Source organism: Rhyacophila brunnea, unplaced genomic scaffold, assembly GCF_057557595.1.
Source record: "Rhyacophila brunnea isolate RB1 unplaced genomic scaffold, BYU_Rbru_1.0 scaffold_13, whole genome shotgun sequence".
Taxonomy (NCBI): domain Eukaryota; kingdom Metazoa; phylum Arthropoda; class Insecta; order Trichoptera; family Rhyacophilidae; genus Rhyacophila; species Rhyacophila brunnea.
Window position 1 is genome coordinate 17,990,891 of NW_028232785.1, and position 25,329 is coordinate 18,016,219.

General features: G+C 37.1%; 1 protein-coding gene across 2 annotated transcripts in view; it reads left to right on the forward strand.

The window, feature by feature from the left end:
- Positions 1-944: 944 nt before the first annotated feature.
- The window catches only part of Skp2 (S-phase kinase-associated protein 2), a 32,394-nt gene continuing 8,009 nt past the window's right edge, over positions 945-25,329 (forward strand). The window contains exons 1-8 of one of the 2 annotated variants that reach the window (XM_085940435.1): positions 945-1,096; positions 2,803-2,872; positions 5,450-5,503; positions 6,172-6,756; positions 14,204-14,372; positions 17,795-18,824; positions 20,839-20,968; positions 22,520-22,763. In XM_085940435.1, coding sequence (XP_085796561.1) covers positions 1,026-1,096; positions 2,803-2,872; positions 5,450-5,503; positions 6,172-6,756; positions 14,204-14,372; positions 17,795-18,824; positions 20,839-20,968; positions 22,520-22,763 — 2,353 coding nt within the window. In that variant the 5' untranslated portion in view covers positions 945-1,025. The remainder of the gene's footprint in view (positions 1,097-2,802; positions 2,873-5,449; positions 5,504-6,171; positions 6,757-14,203; positions 14,373-17,794; positions 18,825-20,838; positions 20,969-22,519; positions 22,764-25,329) is intronic. The other variant, XM_085940437.1, reaches the window with a different exon arrangement.

The window sequence follows — 25,329 nt, forward strand, 5'->3', positions numbered from 1 at the left end:
GTTAGATCAGATTATGCCATTAGGCAGACCCGACAATAAAGTTACACTGTCATTTTTTTTTCAGATGATTCGTCCTAATCTCATTGGAGTTAGGTATGAAAAGAGATGTGTATTTTTCGAGTGTAAAAAGTCAATTAAGCCATTTATTTTTCAAAATAGTAGGTACCTATCTAGGTAGGTATATTATTATAATCTTATAAAGGTGGCTTACCTAATTATCCAACATTTTCCCAAAAGAATTTCCAAACCTGTCACTGTTTTCTACGTAGGAACGTAAAATCACCACTGCTCGAATTTGCACAAAATAAATGTATCTACCTAGGTATTCATTAAAAAAATGAATACGTACCTACATTTTCATTCCAAATTTATTTTTTAATAATAATTTAGATAGGTACTTACCATTATAATACCTACCTATCTATAGTACTTATTATTTATTTTATTGAATAAAATCAGCATGATCGGCTGAAACCAAGAAAGTCCACGATGTTTGAGAAAATACCCATGACATACCTTTCAAATAAATTTAATTGTAATAATGTCTTATCTGTTCAATATATATGATTGTATTTAATCAAATTATTCCAAAGTAGGTCAATAAAAAAATACTTTTACCTACCTACCTATTTTCGCTCGCTTTTTATCTTTTTCGAATTCAACTCTGCCACGCAGTACATATCGTCCAAGTGTTGCCATATATGCAACAAGGTAATAATAATCAGACACAGACCTACCAACTTATCTCGAGAATGGCCAAAAACGGAACTACGAACTAGCATAGGACGCCATATTGAAAAACATCATTCGATAGTCAGATTTTGCCAGCTACGAGTTGTGATTGGGTAGTTTTCGACAGTGGCTCCCCCTTCTCATTATCCAGATAAGTATGTAGGTATGTAGACTGCGACACAGAAATCAGCTGGCAGCCCGCCTAAATTTTTGCGTCTCAATTCACAAATCCAATTTCAATTTAGCACAGGTGCATTCGGCTAATTAGTTAACCAAATAAATACATAACATCGATGGATACAAATGAAAAACTCCCGGAAACAAGCGTGCCGAGATTCCTGGACGACGTTCAGATGGTCGAAAGGTAAAATTCCACTCCCTAAATGCGTTTTATGCCGAGTTTAAAACTATTTCAGGTTAGGTTTTGCTGCGTCGGAAAAACGCCTACGCCGATTTCATCCCGCTTTTCGCGCAAAAATAGTACTTCTAAAAATACAAAATAATCAATTTAACGCGAAAAATGATACAGAAAACCAATAAAACAGTCAAATTCGCATTAATCTATCGTTAATTCTCACTGAACTGTACTTAAAATATTTAGATGTGATTTTTTTGCGTTGCATTTTATTAAATCGTCAATAATTATGATATTATGGTGAATTTCATCAAAATAACTATTGAAAGTTGTTGTGAGACGATTTATTATGTATTTTTTGTCATTTATACCGGATTTTGAGGTGTGTACGTAGCAAAGTCTTGACGTTTTTTCCCGCGTAACAATTTTTTCTTTTATTTTTATTACATTGGAATATCTATATGCATTCTTCCACAGCGCATCAAGCCTTCTCATTTTTTCACTAAATATGTACTAAAGATTGTAATGATTTTGCCAATTCCAAGTCAATCCAAATTCATTACAAATAATTGACGAGCTTGCAACAACCAAAACTGACATTGGGCGTTTTCGGTCGTGTGGATACTGTCTTCAAAAGTGACTTAAATCGTAGTGTTCTAACCAATATGTGCTATCACTTCCAACATATTCATGTGATAAATGGATCCTTAATGTAAGAGGAATCCAAAAATTAACAGTATTTTCAAATAATTGTTTTTCCTTCTGGCTATGTGGCCGAAGAACTGCAGAGTGATTTAGGAAGTCGATCAACATGCATTTCTTTCATAATTAAGATAGTGACTGTCTTTGCAGTCCATATTTAGAATCCGCAGCGTGTGCCTCTAATTCTAACAGCACATCGCAAAGGCATCCATTTCTTTTTCCATTGCGGGCTTAACGCCGTAAAGAGAGATGGAGAAGATCACAGTCTCAACCAGGCAAAGCTTGTTCCACTCACGACTTCACTACTTTTCTATATTTGTTCAAGTCTGTTATTTGCGATACCTATTCTGTGTACCAGTGACGAAGGGTGGAAGTAAGCTGTTAAGATCCGACATAAATAGTGCCCAGTAAACTTTGTCGGTCATACTTATTTGTTTTCATTGAACTAAGAATACAGATTGCAAATGGTGGTGGTTAGTTTTTAAAATTCAATTAAACTGCCTAAACCAAACCATCATAGTAGAGGTAGGCTGTGGAGATCAGACTAAAATAGTGTTCACTTTGTCAGTCACTACTTATTTGTTTTTGTTGAGTTAAGAATACATATTATAGATGGTGTTGGTTTGTTTTTTTAACCAAACCATAATCGATAAAAATTATTCTTTTTTGACTATTATCTATCTACACAATGGCTTGGATTAGGCATGGTTTAATTGAATTTTAAAAACTAACCTAGACTATCTGCAATTTGTAGTCTTAGTTTAATGAAAAGAAATCAGTATGACTGACAAAGTGTAGTGTGCATTATTTATGTTGAATCGTAACAGCTTACCTCCACCATTCTCCACTGGCATACATGGCATTCTGCATGCTTGAGATCTTAAATTGGAAAGCGGCCACTTTAGATAGGAAGGTGGAAAGAATCATTGTAGGAAACTTGGACCTAGCACACCTGACGACACCCAATGTCTAATCACTGCGTTTGATAGTAATGGTCATTTTTCTTATTTCAGAAAACGATTGAGAGTCGATTCCTTAAGTAAACAAAGGTGGAGCCTCTCAGAACGCAGACCAGACTCTCAGGTGTGTATCGAAATACTAATAATAGTAAATAAACCAGCGCAGCTATACTTAACAGTTAACACTTAGCACGTTTCCGTTATTTTCATTGGTCCAAATGAACACGAAAGCCATTTCATACACAAGGCGGTTATCAGCGACTATCAACGGTTATCTACAATAATTGGTAAATTCGTAGTATGGTTAAAATTTAAGTCTGTTGTCATGCGTGTGAAATACGTCTATTCGGTCAAATTCGGAAATGTGCGTGCCAGCGCATTTTTTTTTTTTCCACCCGAACCTCGAGATGCTTGAAACTCATTGGGATCTATAAATTAAGGCGGCAGCCATGACATAATTATTTTTAAAAACAGCCGCATCTTGCATCTACAGGTACTCTATCTCACTCTAAAAGTTAAGACGATACTTCAATGAAACGGCAAATAATTTTCAACTATAGGCGCGACGAAATTTTGGACTCGCTGGCATTAGGAGAGCGAACATCGAGGTGTGAATATGTCAATTTGTTTTGTGATGGCGACAGGGGTATTAATTCTTAAATTGTGAAAAGATGACTAAAAACGTTACCCATTTACTTGAAAAAGAAAACATGTCAATGAATATATTATTATTATTATTACTAATAGAACATTAAATGGACGCATGATGGATTTATATGACAAATTATATTTCGTTCGGCATGCGTCATTTGCACCCGCAATCCGCGCATCGCCTAGCAACGATCTTTTTAGACCATGCCTCAACTGAGGTATAACCTTAACACAGCCAAGAGAGGGGCTGTTAAAAGCTACCACTTTTTGACAGTCAGGCGGTTAACTTATTGTGTTAATTAACTGCTTGAATACATAAAGTGGTACATATCGTCACTGTTCTGGCAGAAGACACTAATTCGAAAAAATGACATATTTAGTTAGTACCAAAATGTTCCTTATTTCAAACTTTACCGTCTGGAAACCTTCTTAATAAATAAACAGTCTTTATTTTAAAGTCATCCTTTTTACGATTACTTAATAAACTCACATGATAGACCATTATTTCAAACATTTTAACAACTTCAAAGTCAAATTACTCAAAACTAGTATTCTCCAGTTAGTGTGTTCTGCCAGAACAGAGACGATATATTTATCACATTTAGCTCTTTTTTGATGTTAAGTGTTACGTTAGAATAACCTCGCTGGAGTGCTGGGAGTTTAAAGTGATCCGAAACTGTGCAAAAAGAGGATCGGTTGTATTAGAATAGCTTCGTAAGGTCGATTATATTTAGGCTGGGGCACGTAGCTGCAAATTTTCATCTTAAAGCTAGTAAAGTTGTTGCTTGCATTGAATGCCCGCTGTTTGTTGTCATAAAATGGTCATCAATTTGAACGAAATATTCTATCGAAAATCTTCATTTACTGCTAACAGATTCCCGCATTGCATTCAATAATAACTAGTACTACCATCATAACTCGCTATACTGTGCCCTCGTCTGACTATAGTTAGCTTTGATACAAACAGACTCGGCGATTCAATATAATTGTCATGTACAATCTGTCTTCGACCATGTCCGATCCTAATAGGATCATATGGGCCTCCACAGAGTAGAGGTTTGTATTAACAGATTTTGTTTTTTTACGAGAAATGGATGTCAGCCACTTGCTCAACCTATTAGGTCCATACCCTGACCCACACACATATTGAAAAACAATATGTGTACTTGCCAGACCCAGGATTCGAACCTGGGACCCACGGCATGATAGTCCGACGCTTATGCCGCGCGGCCACCGCAATCACCAACTGCAAATAGCAATTACACGCAAAGATTCAGATATCAATTTGATCGTCTCGACGTTTTTTTAAAATATTTTATTTGCTTTATTAAACACCACAACAGGCCGTGAAGTCCAATTACATTGGCAAAACTCCCAAGCATGAGAAATTCACATATTAGTAAATATATTGTTACCCTGGACGCACTGTGAGGGCCGACAAAACAACGTGTTTGCTTTGGTTGTTCCATAACATGTTTACTTTATTATATTATAAGCAAACCTTTCCTTCTTTTGGTCTCTTCTACTGAAGGTTACTTACCAAATTGCAGTACATCTTCCTGTGTTAGGCCAGTCGTACCAGATCCAACAACGCCTTGAGCATTGAGCCACTTACGGAGGTTTCGTACCCGAGAGAATCTTCTTCTATCTTCCTCTGCATTATATTAGAGTAAATTATACTTCTCATTGTAGAAAATATGGCTTCAGCATTTCTCTGTTCGACAGTAGCTTCAAGTTCTTGGCTAGAACCTTAAAAAGCAATTAGAAAAACGATTCAGATATACCAATTTGATCGTCTCGATGCTTGTTTTGATCCGTTCCTAATATGCTTCTTTATAAATCAGTCCGCAGTAGGTCTCGGCACAGAGCACACATGCATTACACAGTCACGCATTCACATAAACAGATATCAAAAGCATTCACACGTGTCACTGGTCACTGGCCTTGCAATCGTGTCACAATCGCACATGCTTATCTTATAAAATTATATGCAAACCTTCTTCCTCTTTTGTTGCCGTCTTCTTACAAAACACATATTTTGTTTTTTCAGAACATGGCTGACATGGGTGTAGCATTATTAGAAGATAGTCCAACGGAAACGTCTGTGAGTATTTTGTGAGCATTTTTTGTGTAACAAACATCATCTTACTGGTGCTACAAGCAAACTTCTTTTTCGTCTGGACCTCGCGACTGAAGATTGTAACACTTCTCCGAGCTAAACCTGTGGCATTTTGATTTGGGTTGTCCATCTGGAATGAAAGCAAAAAAGGACCGCAAAAAAGCATATCGGTGTATTGGTCAGATAGCAGCGATGGAACATTGTGGTGAGGTGCGGGTAGAGCCGTTGTCAATCATGCAAACTAAACTCGATTGTGATACTGACGGACGGACACGTCTAATATATTTATAGAAATGGAACGGCAGTGTGTAGGTCGAACGGTTGTCTATCTAATTGACTTCATGAAATTGAACCAGTGTCTTTTTTCATTCCATATATCTGTCGCTTTGGTGGCCGCACGGCTTAAGCGTTGCCTTATAGTGTCGTGGGTCCCAGGGTCTGACAATACACATTTTGTTTTTCAATTAGTGCTTGAGTCAGAGTATGGACCTAATAGGTTGACCAAGTGGCTGACATCCATTTCTCGTAAAAACAAAATCTGTTGATGCAAACCTCTGTGGAGGCCCATATGATCTTATTAGGATTGGACATGGTCGAAAAAAAAAAATTTATAAATATGTACATTTATATTAATCTTCCAATTTTATTTCCAGGCGTCGGCAGACACTAAAGAAAATTTGGAAAACCGCAGTCCAAATCTCAGATCGCCTCACAGTTTAAAAAGGCAATATTCGATATCGTCTCCGGTTGCAAAAAACAACTCGCCGTGCCTGTGGAAAAAATCGGACATAACCTCAAATAAACAAGAGATAACCGATTCAAAACACGATGACGTCAAAGACGCCGCCAAAATTAACAGAATTTCAAATTATTTTGACAAGGAAACCGTTTATTGTTCGAAAAATTTAAATAACACAAACAAAAAGCATAATAGCGACAAAAAAATTTCGAATTCAGAAAGTTTTAATAATCTAAATAAAAATTTACTCCAAGGCGGCGAAGGACCTTCCAATAGTGCCGTCATGAGTATTAATACTGATCCTAATCGAAAGTCTGATGAATCGGATCAAGTTGATGATTCGGATGAATCTTTGGGTGAATTGGATTGCTCCGGACAAAGTTTCGATGGTGTAAGTAGAGTTTGGCGCTCTGCCGATAGGAAGAGAAGACTGGCTGATGATTCCACCGGAGATGACGGCTGGAAAAAGACCAAGAAGAGTGAAGATAGCGCGGAAACTGTGAGTACAATTCATTTATTATTTTATAAAAGTGTAAAATATTATGTAATATTCTATTTAACACTACAACAGGTCACAAGGCTCAATGACAGTAGTGTAGTGAAACAGCAGTGAGAAGATCACAAAAACAATGAGGCTCTGAGATAATCGCATAATCATATTGTGACCTCACTGGGAATCAAACACGGAGCCCTCAAGTGAGAGTTCAGTGCCTAATGCCTTCATTTGCGTTGTGAAATTAGATTTCATTTGTAATTATTATTCGTCCCAAATCGTGTTATCCTCGGTACAAATATTTTTCTAAGCCGGCTCGCACATCAAAACTCATCTGCAACGTGTTGAATACGTCGATGTGACATCATCGTTATACACCAAACATCAATGAAGCTCCGCATATTGGTCGAATGCGACCTTTTAGATTGAAAAAAAACATCTAGTGCTCCTATCGACAAATCACGTCCATCTCGGGCTGCGAGTCGAAGACGCCAGAACACACGCACACCTACGAATTGGTCATTCCTATACCGGCAAACCAGTCGCCGCATCCAAATATAAATACGTTTCAAGAGGTTACGAGCGACTGTCGCTAGGTAGATGTGCGCTGTCTTCATATGCAACATCGAAACGACATTCCTAGAAGGAATTTATGGTTCCCAGTTTATGACTGTGCGGCAGACGAGGCGAGTTTAGATTTGAGAGCTAGCTGATTCTACAGACAAACACAATGGTGATCTCTCATCTTCTTCTTCTTCCACGGCGCTACATCCCGGGGTGGGATTTGGCCTCCTCCACAACCGCTCTCCACTCGCTCGCCACACTTCTCCAGTTACCGGGTCTTCCTATATGAAGCCAGTCCACTTCTACGGCGTCAGCCCATCTCCTTCTTGGACGGCCTCTGGGTCTTTTCCGTTGGGGTAGCCACTTTGTCATGATCCTTGGCGCTCTAACTTCAGGCATTCTTTCCACATGTCCCGCCCATCGTAGTCTTTGGGACTTACAGTATCTTACAATTGTTTGCTGTTCAATCAGCTCTTCCAACTCGTGGTTCATTTTTATTCTGTAGTTCCCATTTGGTGATCTGTCATACATATTATAATATGAAGAGCGTTTGGTTGTTTATGATGATATTATGTGTGCCATAGCCTTTACACCTAATCGAATATATTATTAGAAACGTTGACATAGAATCTATGCTGTTCTCAATAACAGATATTTTGTCAAATATCTTTGATAGTCAAATACCGGCCATAATGCCTTGATCACAAAAAAATGGTCGCCAATATTAATGGAATTTGGAAACACCTCGAACACATAATTGCTAGTAAAATTCCGGCGTGATAGTACTACCTATAGTTATATAGATTATATGATTTTTTATTTCAACAATAAAGCGATTTGTAATCTTCAATGTTAGTATGTATGCACCTGTGTAAATATGAACAAAACGGTGTCAAAAAAGCCATTATAAAAATGAAATAAACAAAACATTAATTGTTTGCTCCGGCTCGCAAAGGTTAGACCGTTGCACTTCACAACAACGGGTCACGAGTTCAAAACAGTTTATATACCAACTATCAAACATTACCAGGTGACAGTACGGCCTTTCGCTCATGGAGAAACTAAAATCTGACAAACCGGTTGCTGATGGAACTCATAAACTGGCCAACGACTGATGCTTCGCACACGGCGCTACTGAAACCCACTTGAAATAATAATATCATAACCTCAAACTGTCATAAACCCATTGTCTTTCTATCATATCTTTACGGGAATATTCTGGCAGCCTGTAATTATACAGGCAGGGGTATTTTTCAACTACTGTCACAAATTTTAAATTAAAAATCGGTTCGGCCATCTTTAACTTTTGACACTTGCTTGTTCAGTTCAGTTCAGTGCTACCAATTTTGGTAAGAAAATATAATTTTTCATTGAATCTACTGATATTGGCCCACTGTTTTATGGGGGACTGGAAACTGACAGACTGGGAGACTAGCATGTCACGTCTCTTCGGTTTCAGTCGCAAACGTTTTGAAACTAAGAGATTCCAGTCTTGCCGTCAGCGAGCTGCCATTGAAATACATTAGCTAGCTGCTAGATAATGGCTGGAATTTTAATTTCAGTCTTGTCTTTTTTGAATATTCTTGTGAGTAGAAGGCTTAACTCATACGTCTTGTCTTCTCCCTGTCTCATCATCATCATCATCATCAGGGGGGCGACAACCCGGTGTGGGTCCTGGCCTCCTCCAACAGCTCCCTCCATCTGTCCCTATCCAGTGTGGCCGCTTTCCAATTTGGTACCCCCAGAATACAGCAGTCACTGGCAGCTCCATCTAACCAGCGAATCTTTGGCCTCCCTCTTCTTCTACGTCCTATTAGATTGCTGGACATCACTCTCTTTGCCGGTTCATTGTCATTCATACGGTGCACATGACCTAGCCATCGCAGTCTCCCAATCTTGATTGATTGAACTGCGCTGCAATCTTCGTACAGCCCGTAGAGCTCAGCATTATATCTTCTCCTCCAATTGGTGCCATCCCTGATCGGTCCATATATACGGCGGAGAATTTTTCTTTCAAAGATGTTCAGGGCTCGTTCATTTCGCAGAGTTAATGTCCAGGTTTCCGATGCGTAGGTGAGCACTGGCTTTACAAGTGTCTTGTAAAGAGTGCTTTTAGTTCGGCGAGATAGTAAGCGGGACTTAAAATGTCTTAACAGACCAAAGCAGCATTTATCTTCTCCCTGTCTCCTTCTCTCTAATACGTTAACATGTTTGTTATTGTCTCTATTCTGGTGTTTCACACTCGATATTTGTCTGTGAGCTGCTGCATCAGTCTGGTGGAGTCTTCGTAGCAGTGGCGAAGACTCCATACTAAACGATTATTTAAAGCCTACCCTCTTAATAAAAATATTGTTTTAATTGCATATTATTGTATTTAAATAATAACTTGATTATTTTATATTCTACAAAAATAGTTTAATTCGCCAACGACATCTGTCGTATATGTAGGAATGTATTGGTACTAATACAAAGTAATTTAGTATATTTCATGCACACAACACATACATACAATGTCAAAACCAGTGTCATTCTATCACGTGTCATTGAGATTTTGAAGGGGAATTATTAGCTATTTATTCCCTTCGGCTTAAGCTGACGTGAAAGTCGTCATGCACGACCTCGTTATATAACTTGATTCGTATTGCATCACTCACGGCCTACTGCAGTAGTGAGAGAAAGAGAAGATATGAATACCTGCACTTTAAACTTAAACGTCATGCAATAGGCTTTTTGCACAGTAGGAGAATAGTTAGACGGTAAGTACAATCAATGAGTTCTCAAAAACTTTTCATAATCCAATCATCACGTCACATTATATTACAACTAGTCCAGTCAAATTAGACCGAAAAATACGTTATGGTTGCAAAAGGTGGGGTAGATGATTTTTTTCCCCCTACTTGTATATATGGTGATGAGTAATAAAAAAACGATGTTGCCAATTCGGATGACTTCGGCACAACTTTTGGCAGGCAAAAAACTGCAAAATTTTGGGATTTTTTTTGGTTTTTCGCTTATATTTCAAAAATGGTCGGTCGTAGCAAAAATATTGTTATATACAATTTCAAAGCTTATTAAATTTCCTAAAATTTTTATATAATACATTTTTTTTTATCTCTGACCGTTTATGAGATATTTGCTGTTAAAAGCAGTATATAAATGTATTCGAAAACACGCGTTTTAGTAAAAACATTGAAGCATTTATTTTACTTAATATTATCCTTTCTACGTAATAAACTTTCAACAGTGTAACTAAAATTAACTATATTTATTAAAATTTGTCTCCTGTCTAAAGCGTCAATTACATTGGGCTACTTTACGAGCTGTTTGTTGGCGAATTTACAATCTGCCTGTAAAGTCGCCCAGTGTAATCATCGAACAAGCTAACAAGCAGATTGTAAACACTTGAACGAGAAAAGTTGACAGCCGGTCAACTTTACACGCTACACGCCGGCGTGTGGGCCTACTACTAGAGCGCAGTAGTAACCTCCCGGTAAAAAAACGAACTACGTTCTGTCAAAATAGTCGCTGGCTTGTGGCTTCTCAGTGAATGGAAAGTTTTGTGTGTCATCATCATAATCGCAGTAGCTGAATCGCCCGCTATTAAATTCGCCAACAGACAGCTCGTAAAGTAGCTCAATGTAATTGACACTTAAATGAATTAACGAGTCAGTGCGAAGGGTTTTTCACCCTAACGTCGATGTTTTCATTTTTAATATAACACGTTACATGATAATGATGCAAGCTTTAATTCATCTCTGCCCCCTCCTCTCATCAACACCCGAAAATTAAGGACTCCCGAGCACCACCACGCAGCATCCAGCCGGGAGGACTTCTCACTAAAGGTACATATTTGTTAAATATTATGTTTTGTGTTATATTATTATAACGTTTTGGTTTATTTCACCAGACGTTCCAATAGTGATGGGACTCCGCTACCTTAAGCAGAACCGCAGCATATGGAGTCGCAAGACGGCGTGAGGCAGCATTCGGTGGGCACGATCCCTTTCTTTATGTTTTGTTCATTTATAATTATCTATGGACAAGACATAAAAAGAGCAATTGTATCACTTATTTCTCCAGAAGCGGCTCTGGTCCAGTTATGAAGAGTTTCATGTATAAAAGTGATTGAATGTATCATAAAATTTACAGTATCAGCAGACGAAGACAACAGTGTGCCAGTATTACCCACTGGCCACTGCACAGTGATATTGGTAACGTGTTTCAAACAAAAGGTACCTGAAATTGAGACTTCTTGCTTGCTCTTTTTATCATAATGACCCATCCTAATTTCCAAATGTCCAAAATTCTGTGTCTGTTTATTTTGGACAAAATTTATTTTTTACATAAGTTTGATGGATTCTGTACTGCGGTGGAAAATGTTTTTGTCAAGTCGCGGTGATAAGTTTATATATCGTCACTATTCTGGCAGGACATTAATTCGAAAAAATGACATATTGAGTTAGTTATACCAAAATGTTCCTTATTTCAAACATTACCGTCTGGAAACCTTCTTAATAAATAAACAGTCTTTATTTTAAAGTCATCCTTTTTACGATTACTTAAAAAAAGTCACATGATAGACCATTTCAAACATTTTAACAACTTCAAAGTCAAATTACTCAAAACTAGTATTCTCCAGTTAGTGTGTTCTGCCAGAACAGAGACGATATATTTGACGCCAAGTACACTATTTAGACGCAATAATTCTGTAACGTATAGTAAAGCATTAACATCTCTGAATAAATGGATGTTTCCCAACTATACCCCGTGCTTTTATTTCACAACGCTCCTGGATTCTCACTGTCTCTTACATTTGCATGCCGCTGTGGGTGACTTTTTGAAAAGTCTAAAATGTCATTGATTGTGCGCTCATTATGTGAATACATATTTAATAATAATATGAGGCCGTGGCAGCTTATTATAGTACCCAGCGTTTCCAAAACATTTAATAGTGTTTTCCAACCTTATTTGCCCCATTCCCCACTTGTCAAAATGGAGAAAATGGCAAGCCAAAATGAATGACGGAGTAAGACATTTCAGGATTATACCTACACTGCATGTCGGCTGAAATTTGTGACAGGCGTCATTAGCTGTTTTTTAAACCTAAAAGTTGCGATCATGCGGTATGCGGTGGAACATTTAATTACATAATATTGTCTTTTGTGAATGCCAATAAAGTCACATCGACTTATTGCAGTCGGACGAGTTTAGATATGCGAGCCGGCTGATGATGACAATAAACTGTACGAAAAATAAGAATAACTACTTTATATAAAAGATAAGTATTAATTTAGAGCAAGATAAGTCAACATAGAAAACAATAGAGAAATACCTATCATGGATTAGTACTGATTCGTATCGTGGCACTGGAGGGGGTATTGGAATGCGGCCCTTTCTACCACTCCCACTACCCTCCCCCCACCACCACGCACCATCTGGAACATTGGGCCCATTGACCATAAAGTCTAGTTTGTAACCCCAAACTGTTTATTTGTAAGATGTTAAGTTTGAAATGGTATTTCTTCCGATTAAAGTTTGATTTTTACTAAAACGCGTGTTTTCGAATACATATATACTGTTTTTAACAGCAAATATCTCGTAAACGGTCAGAGGTTAAAAAAAAATGTATTATATAAAAATTTTAGGAAATTTAATAAGCTTTGAAATTGTATATGTTACGCCGAATGTGCAAAATTGACTATTACATGAAATGGGCAAAATTTTGCCTAAATCATGAAAAATGCAAGCCCGTTGCCTTATTCATGAATTAGACAAAATATCTGGCGAGTGTGTGAATTCGGCAGTAATTTTTCTGCCTAGTTCATGCATTGGACAAATTAGATAGTAGCGCTACGGTGGTGTTTTTTGCAACTAAACTAAATATGTCAAATGCTCATGCATTGGTCAAAATGTACGTACGTATATTATCTATGGTCAAAATAGTTGGTCACGCTCCGGTGGTGTTTTTTGCAACTAATCAAACTAACCAAATGTGTCAAATGTCATCGATTATATAAAAATATACCAATCAATAACTACAATGACGTTCATATCCATTTACTATGCGCAAAAAAAATCTAGAACTATCATATGATAACGGAAGAATTTTATTAAAAGGTATTTTCGCGATTTGATTCGTGCTTGGGTATCAATCGTGCCATGGTCGATTGTATGTTTGTGATAGTTTGTTGACACTTGTTAGCTAACCTCAAAATGGACATTCAGTTGAATAATTCAGAATTACAAACTTAACCTAACCTAATAATAATAATATTATATTATGTCCAATTATAACTAAAAAACCATCCATATTAAATTTGCTTTTTCTACTGTCATGTTGACAGTTTAAGAATTCCATACCTTGGCGAATTCACATACTCGGCAGAAAATTTATCTAATTCATGAATAAGGCAACAGGCTTGACTATTACATGAATTAGCCAAAATTTTGCCCATTTCATGTAATAGTCAATTTCGCACATTCGGCGTAACATATATAACAATATTTTTGCTACGACCGACCATTTTTGAGATATAAGCGAAAAACCAAAAAAAAATCCCTAAATTTTGCAGTTTTTTGCCTGCCAAAAGTTGTGCCGAAGTCATCTGAATTGGCAAACTCGTTTTTTTATTACTCATTATCATATAATATACAAGTTGGGAAAAAAAATCTTCTACCCCACCTTTTGCAACCAAAAAGTACAGATTGACTGGACTAAACGGAATGTATACGATTTTTACATTTCACGACTTAGTTTCTATGGGGCCTATGATGCAATCGACCAAAATCCATCGACGTGTTGGACATGCTTGGTGTATTAAAAAAAAATTATGCACGAAGGGCGCGATTAACTGAATAGGCAGTATATGATATGTTTGTTTCTCCACAGTCAACCAGCGACATATTGACATCTTCTCAGCTGTCTCTTCAGTCGGACATGTCGCTGACTACCGTGTCCCCGAGGCCGACCTGCCTCGCCCACCCGGCTCTGCATAATCGCCCGCCGTTCACCTCCATCCCTCGGCATACCACATTCGATGATGACGTGCCGAATAAAGGTGAAACCGGACGCATTCTATTTGAGCATATATGACTAGTCTGTAAGCAACATTGCGGAGTTAGGTGACCTCAGTTTAATTCGGTCAGGTTTGTCAAATATCCAATAATTTGCTGGCTAGGAGGAGCTGCATGCTGTTGGATTGTATATATAGTAAACGGTTATTTAACTTGTAAAGGAATCAGTTATTAATCGCGCTGTTACATGTAATGCAACATGATTAAATCATGACATCTATCTAATTTTAATGGAATCTGTGGATCTATAAATCCATAGATCAAAATTCACACTTTTTGGACTCTTGATAGAAGAGCAGTTCGATTTTAAAATCGAAAGATTGTATGTGTGGTTATATATTAATTCGTCGATGTTTTGTAAAAAGGACGAATCAACCATTTTGGCGAAATCGAGATTTTAATGAAAACACAATATGTACCCCACTAGCTTTGTTGTGTAAAAACGGCGAATTTGTATCTCAACAGGAAAGTACTTAAAAACGATAATCGTAAGGGCGAATATTCCTTTAGAATTACGAATAAAAAGCGAATATGACATATTAGGCCTTTTGAAATATTAAATAATAATGCCTATTATAATGCCAGTATTCTTTCTAATCTTTATTATAAAGTTGTTAAATATTCGTCGGTCCCTATTAAAAAAGTCGGATCTGCAAAATGCTATTTTTCAGTACGAGCAATCAAAGATGTTTCATCAAATATCCTTTGTGACCTATTGCTTGCCATAATGAATAAAAATACGGGTTATAGAAGCTTTTCTAAACGTTTATAAAAACATCCGTCTGTCCGGTGGACATAGCAGCAACTGTCAGATCCGACGCAACTTGCTCACCCACGCCCAGTCAACAATGTCGGTTGGTAAGAACCGACATTGTTATTCGGACACTCTAGGTAGATCCGTTATTTTTAACTTGAATATCTCGAAATTTTTCAAACAAACATAAAAAACTGTGATTGTGGTATAAATGTTTAAAGTGTTTAAATAACTTTTACGTAATAATCCGAAATTGACAAAATTTCAGATCCGACTTTTTTAATAGGGACCAACGATTTATAATCATTCACAAGTAATAAACAAATAAATGTCAAAAGTTAAAAATCTTCCTTCTGTAAAATAGCATTTTGGTCAATTTGCCCTTTTTAGAAAACACCGACGATATATATTATAACAATTTTATTATTTTATTCTTCTATTGGCAGCTTCGAAAGCAAAATGGCGGCCTGTATTCTGATTTGAAGTGCATTGATACACATAACGTCCATACGCATTTCGTAGTGTTTTACGTGATTATTCATCTTAAAAATAAAGTAATACTAATAAACTATTTTATTCCACAAATAATTCACTAGATTTGAGAATGTAACATTCTATAATATAATATTGAATATAAATAATTTGAAATAGAGTTCAATTTCATTTTAGGTTCTATCTATATAGAACAGCGGTGAGGGGTGGAGGTAGGCTGTTAAGATTCGATATAAGTAGTGCACACTAAACTTTGTCAATCATACTTATTTGTTTTTATTAAACAAAGAAATTAATTTTCAGTTGATGCTGGTTAGTTTTTAAAGTTCAAGTAAACCCTGCCTTACCAAACCGTAATAGTTTATGTATGGGCTATGGGTCGCTATGGGCGATTCAACAAAAATAGTGCACACTTATTATTTGTTTTTGTTGAGTTAAGGATACATATTACAGATGGGTGTTGGTTAGTTTTTTTAAATTTATTAAGACCTATCTAAACCAAACCATAATCGATAAACAATATTCGGTACAGTTCGGTTATGAGGAATACAGCGGAAAACACATTTTGAAAATAGCCGATATACTGGATTATTTGTTAGTTTGGGTTAGTTTAGGTTAGGTTAGGTTTGGTTAGGTTAACCTAACAAATAATCCAGTATATCGGCTATTTTCAAAATGTGTTTGCCGCTGTATTCCTCATAACCGAACTGTACCAAATATTCTTCTATCTATAAAATATCTAAAATTATGGATGGTTTATCGTAATAATTTTAGATATTTTATAAATAAATGAATATTTTTTAACTATTATCCACTATGGCTAAGATTAGGCAGGGTTTTAGTGAATTTTAAAAATTGACAAACACTATCTACACCAGTGGTTTCCAAACTTTACGTTACTACACCTCCCTTTTAAAAAAATCCAATCTTTGCGCCTCCCCCCCCTTTTATTTCATTAAATACATTTTTACACAGAGTGCTTTTTTCTACTAAATGGGCTCGATATATGGATTTCATTGCATCTAATGCAGAAAATTCCGTTTGGCATAAATACGATGTTACGAATGGTAGCAGTACCTACTAGCATTGCTTTTCTTGACCAGTATTTTATTCTTCAGTTTGATTCAACCAAAATTGAACAAAGGTTTTTGTTCCCATATAGCCATTTTTATTAGTCTGGAATACACTACAAAAATAATTATAAAATAAAATTCTACGTGTGAATTATCATCTATCACATACACCACACAATCACATCAAAATTACACAGCACATATATTATAGAATTTTAATATTCTGCAACCGAAACAGCGACTTTTTTTTTACTAATAGAACGAATTTTTGGTGTGTGTTTATCTCACTTAACTGGTTGATTCACAATACCGCACCCCCAGGCTGGAGCGCTGTCAGCCCCCCTCTTGCGCATGCACAATAGTATAGAAATGAGATATAACAAAATTAGTCTCCTATCGTAATTAGTCTTCATACAGGTTTGCAAACAACCTAACATTTATATCGTCGTTTCCATTGCAAAATTGAATATCTGCAAAATCTCAAGTTTTCAGGGGAGCATAAAAACAGTTTACAAGATGTATGGCACTTGAATCAATTCAAAAAAGGTTTTCATAATTTAATCGATAATGCAATTTTTGTAAATTGTGTTATTTTGCATGTGTGTAAGGGTGATTTTTGCGGTTTTAATTATACAAAAATGTCAAAAACGCATATTTTGCAGATATACAATTTTGCAATGGAAACGACGATATGGCTTTTTTTTTATGTAGTTTATAACTAGCTGCCGTTTTATAAACTATGCAACTGCAAACCTGTGGCTACATTATTGTGTTAAACTTTTCGCGCTTTCCTTTACAACAGTCGCCGGCTCCCCAGGAAGGCGCGCCCCCCAGTTTGGAAATCGCTTATATACACATTGTAGTGTTAGTTCAATGAAGACAAATACGTATGACTATCAAAGTTTAGTGCCCTATTTATGTCAGATCTTTACACCCTACCTCCACCCTTCGACACTGATTTAGAAGAATGTGTATTTTAACATCTTTGATGAAATCCAAATTATATATTGTAATTGGGCCATCACTAGCAATTAGACCAATGTACGCCTCGTCGGTGTAAATTAAATGTGTTCTTTTTAATTTCCAGACAAATTCGGGGCGAACAAACCGTCGGCATCTTCAAACGAAGACCGTATCACTTTGGAACAGATCGAGTCAATGAATCAAAAATCATCTGACGATTCAAAGAATGAATCTGAAACGACAAACAAATCTCAATTGACTCTTGTCGATCGGGTCATTTTCGATTCGGCCAATATTGATTTCGATCAGACCGTAGCGGTGGATGAATATGATGAGAAATTCTACTTTAAACCTGAAGATACGGTACTGCAAACTACAGAGAATGTTGCCGACAGTAAAAAACAAGATAATTCTAACTTAAACTGTGTTAATACCGGTCAAAATAGTGTAGAAAATACTAAAGAAAGTTGTGAAAATAATAGTGAATTTAATATCGTAACAAAACCTGAAAAAGACTCGAATTGTTCCGAAACCGTATGTGATGGTATTGTATCAGACAATTTTGACAGTAAAGACGTCGTTAGTAAATCTAATATTCATGTTAATCCCGTGACAAAAAAAGATTCCAATAAAAAACGTATTGTAGAAAAACAGAGCTCATTAAAGTCGTATTTTGTTGTCGAAAGTGAAAAAAAAGTTAAAAATGCAACTCCGCTTGTTGGTAAAGATAATTTAAATGTTGTTTTACCTACTGGCAATTCTAAAAATTCCGATTTGAATTCAGAAGAAAATGAACTGATTAATGATAATTTTAAGATAAACGTTATAGATACCGAATCAAATATCGATCATAATTATACGTGTACCGTTTCCGATGATGTATTGGCGTCTCCGTTGCTTGAAACCGGACGAAATCTGACGATTAATGAAGACAACTGCCATTTAACCCCTTCTAAGAGTAATGCGTCTTTATTGTCCACCTGTGAAGCTTGCGGCGATAAAGAGAAGTATTGCGATTCGCATTCGAAGAATAGTTCAAACACGGGCGGGGTAGACGGAGGACTGTTTGCGAAACTGTCCGACGAGATGGTCTTGTCGATACTGCAGTGGCTGCCCAAGAGGACGATAGTGCGGTGCATGCTTGTCAGTAGAAGGTGAGACTCAATTTTGATTTGATTGTCATTTATTTAATTTTCCGGTATTTGAATAAATAAATTTCAACTCCATATTTGGCGATCACGGGAGCAGCATTCAATTTGAAGCAGAATGTCTGGAGTTCATGACTGTATACGGTTAAAAACAAATTACATCTATTTGGCACTTGCATTTTTTAAGGTATCGTACGACATGTCCGGAAATTTGTACATAATGCAGTTCCGTTGTATCGGAAATATGTATATGGTCGTATATTAAAGACCGTCCAGTCTCTTTAGGTCGTATAGTACTAAGATAAAATTTGTGTCTAAATAAAACAGTTTTTGTCGGTTTATAGCATGGGTGGCCAACCTTTTCAGCAGCCGGGCCAGATTCTAAAAATGAGATTTCCTACCGGGGCGCACAACCCATTTTTTTTATTATACAAAACAAAAAAGAAATATATATTAATAAAATACAGCAAAAATAAGAATCAAACATATTTATTAGATTAGACTTTTTTTTAAATAATAAAAAATAAACAAAATAATATAAAAATAGTAAATTTTAGTGAGAAGTTTGATTTTGTATGGCAGAACTAAGTGCACCAATATCGATATCGAGTGAGGTTGTTTTTGCACACAAACAGTTTTCCAAATGCACATCAGTGATAAGTGTTCTCACTCGGGATTTGATATGCTTCATCCGACTAAAAAGCTGTTCACACGTGTAAGTGTTTCCAAATAGCGAAGTCATCATTAGAACATGTTTGTAAAATGCAGGAAATTTCTCCTTATCCAAATATGTTTTGTAAAACTCTTCCAAACCAACCTGATGGAATTTCTCCTTTAACTGTTCATCGCAACATATTTCACAATGATCCATTTGTAAAATTCCCGGTAATAAATTCACGTCTACGGAGAATGGCGTTGCAAATGCAGCAAAAAGTACATGGTGCTTTTTAAAATCTTGAGGTAATATCGAATCTCAATTTGCGAAATTAGCACATCTAGCGGCAGCATTTCATATTATTTTTATTTTCTCACTGCTCCACGGGCCACAAGTTGACACCCAGTGGGCCGCGGTTTGGCCACCCATGGTTTACAGGAAGCCAGCGGTAAACAAATTTTGAAATTAGCCGATATAGTGGATTATTTATTAGGTTAGGTTACAATCTAATAAAATTGGAACATTATTGTCTGCAATGCTCCACGAACAACCGTAATTTTTTCATCTCGGTGCTATAGAGATGACTGTATACTATATGATAAGAAAGCTCACGGCGAACTGTGCTACGATGAAATGTAATACGTACAATTTACATGTTACCATCTTACGAAGGCTCCAGGCAACCAAATACTCTTTGAGTACCGTGACAACTCAATTGTGGGTTTTCAAGAAACAATCTACAGGCTGCATAGTAATCTATCTTGTGATAGATCCGTCTCCTGATTCAGATTTCCCCCTGATCAGCGACAGGCAAAACATCGAGGGTGTCAACAGCTTGAAATACATAGGGGTACACATTACGGAAGATAGTATTTTGCAAAGAGAGAAATGGCTGGAGCAATATTCAACTCGATGAGAAGTGTCTGGGGCTCATGACTGTTCCCGGTTAAAACCAAATGCCGCTTATCCCATGCGTTCTGACAGCGCTACTTTACGGTAGCAAGACATGACACTTTACGAAGACTTAGAGCAACCATATACTGAGCTTCGATAATAGATGCTTGCGGCAGATACGTACTGGGTATGGGTTGTTATATCTTTAAAAGGAGATAAAAGAGCGAGCTCATCACACTGAAGGTGAAGAGGCGATGTTGGCATGGCTCGGCCATGTGCTGCGGATGCCTCATGAGAATTTCAACTTGGCTTACCTGTTTTTCAAACCAACTGGATTCCGGGGCACATAATCATTTCAAAAATCAATCCACAAAACCTCACGAATTGTGCCACGATGGAAAAATTTACAAACCTCATAAATATTTGGATTTGTTGTCATATTGTATATTTTGTCCATTTGTTATTCCACAGATGGCGCAGATTAGGTGCTGATAGCCGATTATGGGCTCGTGTTGATCTCGGCGGTCGTGTCCTGCCTTCTGGCGCCCTCGCGGCACTCATGACTAGGCATCCGGTGGTTGTACGATTAGCCAATGCACAGGTATGCCGAATTTAATTCATATATTATGTAATTCGAACTTTGCTGTAATTTGAACAGGGTAAGGGAGATAAAGGCGCTATAAATGGTACATAGTAAACTGATTATTAAATACGAACTAATGTTTAATGATAAAAAAGTGATGGCGGAAAAAATATTGAAACAAGATTGACAGTTGCTGTCATATTGTTAACTTATCACTGACAAACTAAAACTCTACCCATCGTCACTGGTATGTGGGTTATGTAAACAAAGTAATAGACATCAAACAAGAATGCGGGTCCCCATTTTGTTTTCAGTTCTGCCAATAGAAAACGAAAAATAATGAACTTTTTACTAATACAACCCGTACGTCCAATCGTTTCTTCAAAATTCACTACGAAATGTGTATTACGGCTCATTTAGATGAGTCACTGCGCATGATTATCTGCAGTAAATTGAATGCAGGCGTTCATTTTTTGTTTACACATGTCACTGAAAGTGAAATACACAATTCATCCAAAATTGCGTCAAGTGAAATTACGCTGCAGGTTGGAATTCAACCAATTTGTGATTGTTTGTTATATGAATGCAGAAATTTCATCGAGAGAAAGACGAATAGGAAAAAGAGTCGTTGGTGGATAAAACCATATACTAATATACATGGGTCATCATCATCATCAGCCAGGGTCAATCCACTGCTGGATGAAGGCCTTCCCAAGATTCTTCCAACTCTCTCGGTCCTGTGTCTTTCGCTGCCACGTATTTCTGCCGAACTTTACCAGTTCGTCAATCCAGCGGCTTTTAGGGTGACCCTGTGGCCGTTTCGTGCCCCTTGGGTACCACTGGATGACGGCATTTGTCCAGCGGCCGTCCTTTCGGCGAGCAATGTGCCCTGCCCATCTCCATTTCAGCTGTTTGGCAACGTCTATTACATCGCATACTCTTGTCTGCTTCCTAACCCATTCGTTTCTCTTACGGTCCTTTCGCGTGATGCCCAACATATACCTCTCCATGCCTCGCTGTGCGACTCTTATTATATATTAATACAGATAATCGCAGGGTCCGAAAAACAGTTCCTCATCACTGTCTTTGAGACATTTATCTTTAGGCCGACAGTTTGACTGACATCCGCGAGTTCTTGCACTCTACTTTGGAGGTCTTTTGGGTCTTGTGAGAGTATAACAATATCTGCAAAGCGCACTATATGGCCAATACATGGGTAATGCGACGTAATATCATGGGGATTTGATGCAGGACTTTTGGAATCATCCGCAGTGAACACAGAATGATCTAAAAGTAGAACAAGTCCAACTTCATTCACTTTTGATTCCGGATGATCACTTGATGAATGTGCGTTTACACAGGTCACTGCGGATGATCCCTTTGCGATGATCGTCAAAAGTGATGTCTATCCAGAGACCGAACTCTTTGATTGTCAATGTATTTTTTTGTTCTTATGGAAGAAATAATATAAGAGGGTAAGCAGAAAAATTTGAGATACTCTGCTCTATGCCAACGCAGCCATGGACTGATGAAAACACCAAATATAACATTTCCATTCCGTGTTCACAGCTCACGTCACCCGCGATCCCTCCGCCGTTCTTACAAATGGTGCAAATCAGGGAGTTTAAGTGGAGAATACAGTTTCTGGACCTCAGCGCGGCGTCCGTGTCGCCCTCTTGTCTGGCCGGCATCCTGTACGCTTCCCCCGGCCTCATCCGGCTGAGCTTGGAAGGGCTGACGCTCGGATCGGAGGCCGCAAAAGCCCTGCTGTGCTTGACCAAAATCAAGTCTTTGAATCTGGCACTCACCACAGGTAGTTCTTCTTTCTATGGTTCCTCATCGACGCAGGTAAAATGCATTGAAGATAACCTTCCCTACAACCGGAAAAAGAACCAAATGCCTCAATGTACCACAATTTTCAGTATTGTTTGACTCCCCTATCTAAATTACGTCACATTTTTAACACCCTATTTGTTTAACACGTTGATCGCCATGGGGGTCACCGGTGACCGGCAAAGAAGACAACCTTAGAGTTGTTCTACAGCGTCGGCGGGCACGCGCGCAGTGAATTTTTCGATACGCGGTGACCGGCATGGCCCTTCTATATATTACTGCCACTTGGCCTGAAAATATGTCTTCCCAGTCACAAAATATAGACTCACTAATGTAAAGAATGTACATAATGAAAAAAAAAGTTCTCCTTTTAAATTGTAAATGTGTTTTTATTGATATAAAAATAAAAATTAAATAGTTTATAAAAATGATTATAATGTATGTATACGTATATTTCCAGTTTATGTGTAACCAGGTATTATACTACCCAGTTTGAAAACTTTTATTCCATATTTGTGCCTTTTCTGTTTATTATACTATCTAAATGTAAATATAATTCAACCTCAAAATGGCACCATGCTCTCGTCAACACATATGGACAGGTGACCGGCGAAATGGCCGGCCCGGCGCAATACAATAAATTAACTTGTTGGCTCCGCGACGGACACATGTGACCAGCACATCATAAAAACCAATATTTACGTAAAAAAATCATCAAAACGAAAAAAAACATTATATTCTTTCATAACCTATCAAATAATACATTAGAAACAAATAATCATTTTTTAACTATTTTATGTAAAACTAGTTGGCGATCAATGTGTTAAAATGACATTTTTAATATATGAAAAAGATAGTTAATATTTTGTTGGTCCCGTCATTCCCTTCAACATACATAATCACATTATATCAGACCCTCTGCCCCCCTAGGGCTTGATGTCATATATCGACAACCCCTTAAATGTAATTAGTAATGCCAATTGGGAGGGCAGTAACCATGTTTAATGAAATCGCTTCGGATATTGATATATTTCACTTACGTGAGAGTGAATTTAGGTGGACGTTGTTTTATAAGTTTTTAAGATAAGGTCTATCAAAGTTCACTCTGTGTGCTTCCATCCACTTTTATTTTGTTACTTATTTTATTACTTATTCTCTGTATTTTTATTTTTAAATTTATTAACACTTATTTTATGTCATGTCGTGAACGCTTTGAATTTATAATTTGTTATGTTCATTATATGTAAAATAAATAAATTTGATTTGATATGGTAATGTTCGCTAGTTTGTACAGGTAGAAGGCGTGCCAAAGCGATACAATGTACACTACAGGCGGACCTCGACTTACGAACGTTCGACTTTCGCACAATTCGCTATTTCGCACATTTCAAAAAAAAATCGTTTTTTAAAACGTCGCGCTGGCCGTGGGGTTAAGATATCCCCTTCTCGCTCGCTCACAAGCAAGTGCATTTCTTGCGTCACTTGCATCCTGCTCGCACCCGTCACTTTGCTTGTGAGCTAGCTAGGATAGGTTTATTCTTACGCAGGAGCGCGTGCGGGTGTGTCATGTTGTGCGTTTTGCTAATTTTATTCATTTGAAATTTTTCACCCTAAGTGAGAAACGGAAAAACTGCAGTGTTGATACGAACAAAGAGAAATCAAGGATTTATAAACTTCACATGACGTTCTGATTGCGTTGAATCTTTTGCTTCAATCGGACGTTCGTATGATACAAACAGGTCTACTACGATATGTTCAATTTTGAAAAGTAAAAATAAAATTAAGGAATATGTTAAAAATTGTGGAAATATATGTTTAAAGTTTGTTTCCAAAAGACACGGCATAGTTATGGATGAAATGGAAAAATATTTTTCATCATGGATCGACGACCAACATCAAAAAATGTCCCTCTGAATATTTCAATTATTCAAGCGAAGGCTCTTAGTTTGCACAAAGATTGGAAGGCTAGATTAAAAGAAGATTCTAACACGATTTTTCAAGCAAGTAACGGTTGGTTTATATTAAATTCACTGGAGAATCGGCTAATGCGGATAAAGATGCTGCAAAAGAGCTTATTTCCTCATTATCCAAAATTATTGAAGATGGAGAATATTCCTCTAGCCAAATATTTAATGTAGATGACACAGGCTTATTTTGGAAAAAATGCCTTGTCGTACATTCTTATCTAAGGAAGAATCAGTTGCCCTTGGGCATAAACCTTCTAAAAACCGATTGACATTGCTTCTTGGTAGAAACTTGGCTGGTGATTTAAAATTGATGCCAATGTTAATTTATCAACCAGAAAATCCCAGAGCATTGAAAGGGAAGGATAAAGAATTGCTTCCAGTAATCAAATAAGAAAGCCTGGGTTTACTGCGTTAATATTAAAAGATTGGTTCACTTTACATTTCGTGCCAGCAGTTAAGCAATATTGTAAATTTAATGATTTACCATTTAAAATATTTTATTTAAAATAAAGAAGAACTTTTTAAGGGTAACACCCGCAAACCCCACTTAAACATGTCTCTTAAACATCTTATAATATT